The sequence below is a fragment of the Nerophis ophidion genome, linkage group LG10 (genome assembly GCF_033978795.1).
Source record: "Nerophis ophidion isolate RoL-2023_Sa linkage group LG10, RoL_Noph_v1.0, whole genome shotgun sequence".
NCBI lineage: Eukaryota > Metazoa > Chordata > Actinopteri > Syngnathiformes > Syngnathidae > Nerophis > Nerophis ophidion.
The window spans coordinates 804,710-811,942 of NC_084620.1; the positions used below are offsets into that span (position 1 = coordinate 804,710).

General features: G+C 45.5%; 1 protein-coding gene across 9 annotated transcripts in view; it reads right to left on the reverse strand.

Moving 5' to 3' along the window:
- The window catches only part of si:dkey-97m3.1 (fatty acyl-CoA reductase 1), a 60,751-nt gene extending 53,923 nt beyond the window's left edge, over nt 1-6,828 (reverse strand). For all 9 annotated transcript variants that reach the window (XR_009808364.1, XR_009808363.1, XR_009808362.1 and 6 more), the window contains exon 1: nt 6,663-6,828. Coding sequence is in view for 6 of the 9 variants with exons in the window: in XM_061911984.1 (XP_061767968.1) it covers nt 6,663-6,671 (9 nt within the window). In the remaining 3 variants the exon portion in view is untranslated. The remainder of the gene's footprint in view (nt 1-6,662) is intronic.
- Nucleotides 6,829-7,233: the final 405 nt, after the last annotated feature.

Here is a 7,233-nt window from a genome sequence, read left to right on the forward strand (position 1 = left end):
TCAGGACCTTGGTATTGTGAGGCAGACGCACTAACCCCTCTTCCACCGTGAAGCCCACATTAATAAGAACACTCGATATTTACATATTTTGATCATTTTAAGCATTTGGCGGTGCATTCATTTAAAAAAACGCATTACGACTTTCACTCTTTCCTTCGACAACATCACTGATTTTTACTTCCTGCAGACATCACGAGGCAACAAACATAATAAAACATCACTTACTGTACAATGTCTGCTGTCACTGGGATGCAGACTGTGAGGATTTTCATATATTCCTGTTTAAATGAAGAATGACTCTTAATTCTCGCAAAGAAACAAGCGTCTTTGTGTCTCTTTCTCGCAATTTTCGGGTCTACATTCGATGCCAAAGTGTACCAAATTCACGGATTATGTTCTCATCCTTTTACTATTAAGGTGGTTGACATTATTCATGATGTAAATTAAATTTACACAAGCTCCAAGGCGAGAAAGCAGCACACCAGCCGATGACATTCATATAGCCAAACAAGCTCTGTGTGACAATGCGCTGCTTAAAATAGTTTGTCTGCGTTAGCGCTTATAATAACAATATCACTAATACTTGGTTAATATTCAAGTCACAAAATGTAAATAGAGTATTGTTGGCGCTTTTTGGATGTTTTTTATCAGGGATTTAAGCGTGGAATAGATGACCTCTCATTGGCTCCATTGTAAGCAGACTTTTATTTACAAGTTACAATACATTAAAAACTACATCTGTCGTCTTATCCCCCATGATGATTGTGAACGATAGGCAAAATTCCAGAAAAGCGCAGTTCCTCTTTATGGCTAGAGATGTCAAAAGTTAACACGATAACGTGTTAACTATAAGTTCATTTAAGGGCTCAATTTTTTGGACCCGCGATTAATGCACACGCATCCTTTTTGACCCTGGGGCCCTTCCATAGCATGGGAAAATGTGTAGCTGCGTTCCCTTGTTGCTGATGAGCCAAAAGCAGGAAAATATCGAACAGAAATGGAGCAAGAAAAAGGGTGCATTATGCTAATACCAGGTCGAAAGCCATGGCAAGTCGTTCTCCCGACAAGATAAAATCGCAGTAAGCGGTCTCATTGGACAAAATGTCTGCAGGAGAAAATGTCTGCGGCCACGCGGACATTCAGAGAGGTGGGAGGAGCTTCACTTCTGTTATGCTTAAAACTAAGTACATCAATAACCAAAAATGTAGATTGTTACTGTAAATACTTTAGTAAGATGACAAAGCTCAGCAGAAAGGGAAGACGATAGCCAGGAAGTCTCAAGTTACTTCTTTATATTTTTTACTCTTGTCATGTTGTCAAAAATTGTCATAACACGTCTTCTCAAACCAATCACACACATCTAGCCGGCTTCACAATAAAAGCACCACGTGTCACATCCAACTACTGTACCAAAATGAAAAATGTCTCACGTTACGGTCACGCATTGTCAAAGATGTTTTGTAATGAAATCTGTGACATTTCTACTCGAATAAATGCTAGTACATCAGTTGAGTAACATAAAAGGGGACATTTTTTGGCAGATTGAAATAAAGTGTATAATCTTTTGTAAAATGTTCTGTTTGATAGTCCTCAATTATTAAAAGATTTAGCAGGCGGAATAATATACTTTATTAATAGAGAAAAGTCATGCAGAGATATGAATACCATTAACTTGTACAACATGTAATGTTCAGAATATCCAAAACTCCTATTTAGTTTTTTTTTTTTAAATTGTCATTAAAGCATGTCTTCTTTTTGTGTTGAGCCTTTTTAAAAAAAATCAGAATGTTTAAACAACATTTTATTTTAGGGTGCAATTATAGATGCAATTGATTTTGAGTTAACTATGAACCACAAAAGGCAAAGCTCTCAATTTACCGGTCGATCTACGTTCCCATCCTCACCTATGGTCATGAGCTTTGGGTCATGACCGAAAGGACAAGATCACGGGTACAAGCGGCCGAAATGAGTTTCTTCCGCAGGGTGGCGGGTCTCTCCCTTAGAGATAGGGTGAGAAGCTCTGCCATCCGGGAGGAACTCAAAGTAAAGCCGCTGCTCCTCCACATGGAGAGGAGCCAGATGAGGTGGTTCCGGCATCTGGTCAGGATGCCACCCGAACGCCTCCCTAGGGAGGTGTTTAGGGCACGTCCAACCGGTAGGAGGCCACGGGGAAGACCCAGGACACGTTGGGAAGACTATGTCTCCCGGCTGGCTTGGGAACGCCTTGGGATAGCTGAATAGAATAAAAGAAAAGAAAAGAAAAGCTGAAATTAATCCATCCATCCATTTTTCTACCACTTATTCCCTTCTGGAGTGGCGGGGGGCACTGGTGCCTATCTCTTTACACTACTTTTACAAAATATTCAATGTTTTGAGTGTCACATCTGTGTTGGCCCTGCGATGATGAGGCGACTTGTCCAGCGTGTACGGCGCCTTTCGCCCGATTGTAGCTGAGATAGGCGCCAGCACCCCCAGAAGGGAATAAGTGGTAGAAAAATGGATGGATGGATTCATTTCAGCTTTTCTTTTCTTTTCTTTTATTCAGCTATCCCAGCACACACATACACACAGTGACCTATAAACATAATGCACACAGAGAAAAAAAGGCCACTTTTCCCTGCACACCTCTGTGTTGCTATTTAAAAACAATTTTGTTGAAAAGACTTCAACACTCCACGAAGCAGGTGGGGTCAAGGTGGACATGAAAACTAAACCCACTTCGGGATTTGATAAGAGGGTAAAAAAATAATTTACCAAATAATTCATATTTTCATTACGGCGATTCAATTTAAAATAATAATTGTTGTAAGACAAAGTCACTGGGATGCAGACTATGGGGTTGAGGGTTGGACTCTGCCAAGGCTGTTCTTTGTCACAGATTCTGTTCATAACTTTTATGGACAGAATTTCTAGGCGCAGTCAAGGCATTGTTGAGGGGTTCCGGTTTGGTGGCCGCGGGATTATTAGGTCTCTGCTTTTTGCAGATGATGTGGTCCTGATGGCTTCATCTGGCCGGGATCTTCAGCTCTCACTGGATCGGTTCGCAGCCGAAAGTGAAGCGACAGGAATGAGAATCAGCACCTCCAAGTCCGAGTCCATGGTTCTCGCCCAGAAAAGGGTGGAATGTCATCTCCGGGTTGGGGAGGAGACCCTGGCCCAAGTGGAGGAGTTCAAGTACCTAGGAGTCTTGTTCACGAGTGAGGGAAGAGTGGATCGTGAGATCGACAGGCGGATCGGTGCGGCGTCTTCAGTAATGCGGACGTTGTACCGATCCGTTGTGGTGAAGAAGGAGCTGAGCCGGAAGGCAAAGCTCTCAATTTACCGGTCGATCTACGTTCCCATCCTCACCTATGGCCATGAGCTTTGGGTCATGACCGAAAGGATAAGATCACGGGTACAAGCGGCCGAAATGAGTTTCCTCCGCCGTGTGGCGGGTCTCTCCCTTAGAGATAGGGTGAGAAGCTCTGCCATCCGGGAGGAACTCAAAGTAAAGCCGCTGCTCCTTCACATCAAGAGGAGCCAGATGAGGTGGTTCGGGCATCTGGTCAGGATGCCACCCGAACGCCTCCCTAAGGAGGTGTTTAGGGCACATCTAACCGGTAGGAGGCCACGGGGAAGACCCAGGACACGTTGGGAAGACTATGTCTCCCGGCTGGCCTGGCAACGCCTCGGGATCCCCCGGGAAGAGCTAGACGAAGTGGCTGGGGAGAGGGACGTCTGGGCTTCCCTGCTTGGGCTGCAGCCCCCGCGACCCAACCTCAGATAAGCGGAAGAAGATGGATGGATGGTAGACTATGAACAAAATGCAAATAATAATGATTAAATATTTTAATCGTTTGACAGCCCTAGTAAAAGACTATTGAATATTGATTTATTTATTCTCATTGACCTGGGAAGTTTTTAAGGCTTTTTCAAGTATACACTGAGGACTATTCCTCCCTTTATTTTTCTGCGTTTAATGGCTATTGGTGAGCGTCTTAAAACAAAAATTGCAAAAAAAGAACAACAATGCCAAACACATCCCCCGGGAAGAGCTGGACGAAGTGGCTGGGGAGAGGGAAGTCTGGGCTTCCCTGCTTAGGCTGGTACCCCCGTGACCCGACCTCAGATAAGCAGAAGAAGATGGATGGATGGATGGATTGTAAGACCAACTTTTAAAAAGAATATTAGGACTTCGCCACTTCCGGAAATGCTACCAGCTTGCTCACCAAGTCGTAATTTCCACTGGATAATCGACACACAACGAATATATGTCAATGGCATGTGTTTTTGAATAATCTATGTCATGGGTGTCAAACCGTGTAATTTAATTTGGCCCTTGAGACAATATCAATTTAGCATTAGAGCTGGCCCGCCGGTGTTATACAGCGTCGGTGCCGCTGTAACACCGCTAACACTCATACTTGCCAACCCTCCTAATTTTCCAGGTAGACTCCTGAAGTTAAGTGCCCCTCCCGAAAATCTCCCGGGGCAACCATTCTCTCGAATTTCTACCGATTTCCACCTGGACAACTATATTGGGGGCGTGCATTTAAGGCACTGCCTTTAGTGTTCTCTACAACCTGCCGTCACGTCTGCTTTTCCTCCATACTAACAGCGTGTCACATAATATTTGTGGCTTTTACACACACACACGCACAAGTGAATGCAAGCATACTTGGTCAACAGCCATATAGGTCACACTGAGGGTGGCCGTATAAACAACTTTAGCACTGTTACAAATATGCGCCACACTGTGAACCCACACCAAAGAATGACAAACACATTTTGGGTGAACATCCGCACCAAACAAATACCCAGAACCCCTTGCAGCGCTAACGCTTCCGGGAAACTACTTACGTATAAAATACTACACGGTCTAGCTCCAGCCTATCTTGCCGATTGTATTGTACCGTATGTCCCGGCAAGAAATCTGCGTTCAAAAGACTCCGGCTTATTAGTGATTCCTAGAGCTCAAAAAAAGTCTGCGGGCTATAGAGCGTTTTCCGTTCGGGCTCCAGTACTCTGGAATGCCCTCCCGGTAACAGTTCGAGATGCCACCTCAGTAGAAGCATTTAAGTCTCACCTTAAAACTCATCTGTATACTCTAGCCTTTAAATAGACCTCCTTTTTAGACCAGTTGATCTGCCGCTTCTTTTCTTTCTCCTAAGTCCCCCCCTCCCTTGTGGAGGGGGTCCGGTCCGATGACCATGGATGAAGTACTGACTGTCCAGAGTCGAGACCCAGGATGGACCGCTCGTCGGGACCCAGGATGGACCGCTCGCCTGTATCGGTTGGGGACATCTCTACGCTGCTGATCCGCTTGAGATGGTTTCCTGTGGACGGGACTCTCGCTGCTGTCTTGGAGCCACTATGGATTGAACTTTCACAGTATCATGTTAGACCCGCTCGACATCCATTGCTTTCGGTCCCCTAGAGGGGGGGGGGTTGCCCACATCTGAGGTCCTCTCCAAGGTTTCTCATAGTCAGCATTGTCACTGGCGTCCCACTGGATGTGAATTCTCCCTGCCCACTGGGTGTGAGTTTTCCTTGCCCTTTTGTGGGTTCTTCCGAGGCTGTTGTAGTCGTAATGATTTGTGCAGTCCTTTGAGACATTTGTGATTTGGGGCTATATAAATAAACATTGATTGATTGATTGATTGATTGAAACTTCCAGCAAACTGAACAATAATTAACGTTTCATTCAAGCATTTTCTCTTGCTACTTAAACGCTTGACTGTTTGGTCCATTCATTATTGTTATTTTCAAATGTATTATTAGCCTGTGGAAAAAATTGGATATTTACCTCAGAAGATTGTAAATAAAAAAAGGCATACCATTTTTTTTTTAATTTAAAATTATTATTATCATTATTTGAAACTGGATTTTGCATGTCACTAAAGCGCGGTTTAGCTCGGTTGGTAGAGTGGCCGTGCCAGCAACTTGAGGGTTGCAGGTCCAATTCCCGCTTCCGCCATCCTAGTCACTGCCGTTGTGTCCTTGGGCAAGACACTTTACCCACCTGCTTTCAGTGCCACCCACACTGGTTTGAATGTAACTTAGATATTGGGTTTCACTATGTAAAGCGCTTTGAGTCACTAGAGAAAAAGCGCTATATAAATCAAATTCCCTTCACAATTCACTATAAGCCTTGCTTGTTCAATATTTAATGCAAAACTTGTTTGGGTCCCTATTAAAAGGTTAATTTGTTCAAACTTGGCCCGCGGCTTTGTTCCGTTTAAAATGTTGGCCCACTCTGTATTTGAGTTCGACACCCCTGATCCATGTAGTAATCGCTAAGCCTTTCTTGGTGTTTTGAAAATAAAATTAAAGCGTAAGTTTAATTTGAAGGGAGCGCTTCCGGTATGTCGGCGCTAACCGGCTCCGAGCTAACCCGCTCTCTGGCGTCCGCGTCCCGGACACCAAATGCGGCGACGCGGGAGCTCCACACTTCGGCTCCCCTCCTCCATGTTAGCTACCTCCATGGTTTAAAAACGAACACAAATGGGGTCATAACCAGGTGCTTCACTCCCAGACCACGTTAGAACCAACAAACAGCGAAGATGCTCCGGCGGAGTGGAGCCATTGAACGCCGCCGCGTCCCCTCCCTCATACACGGTTCCCGACCACATGTCAACCGGCAGGAAACGGTGAGAAAATACTGTTAATAAGTGTCCTCTTACCGTAGACATGAGCGAAGAGCTTGCGTTCCTCCTGCGCCTGTCAGAGAGGCAGTGCTGTGCGGCAGCTGCGGACTTTCTTGCCTCCTCCCACCGGCCGCTTCCACCGTGGAGGAGGGAAAAAAAAAAAAAAAAATCTCAGCCCGGCCCCACCGGCCGCCTTCGCCTCGTCGAGAAACGTGGCTTCCCTCGGCGGTCGCCACACCCCATAGCCACACCCCTCCGGCTTTTTTCTTCTTCCTCTGCTGTGCCAAATTCCGTTGAAAAAAGTGCCAGGTTTACGTCACTTTCTGGCCTCACACTATTGCAGGGGTAGGGAACCTATGGCTCTCGAGCCAGATTTGGCTCTTTTGATGACCGCCTCTGGCTCTCAGATAAATCTTAGCTGACGTTGCTTAACACGATAAGTAATACATAATTCCGCTGGTAATCGCAGTGTTAAAAATATCCATCCATCCATCATCTTCCGCTTATCCGAGGTCGGGTCGCGGGGGCAGCAGCCTAAGCAGGGAAGCCCAGACTTCCCTCTCCCCAGCCACTTCGTCCAGCTCTTCCCGGGGGATGTGTTTGGCAT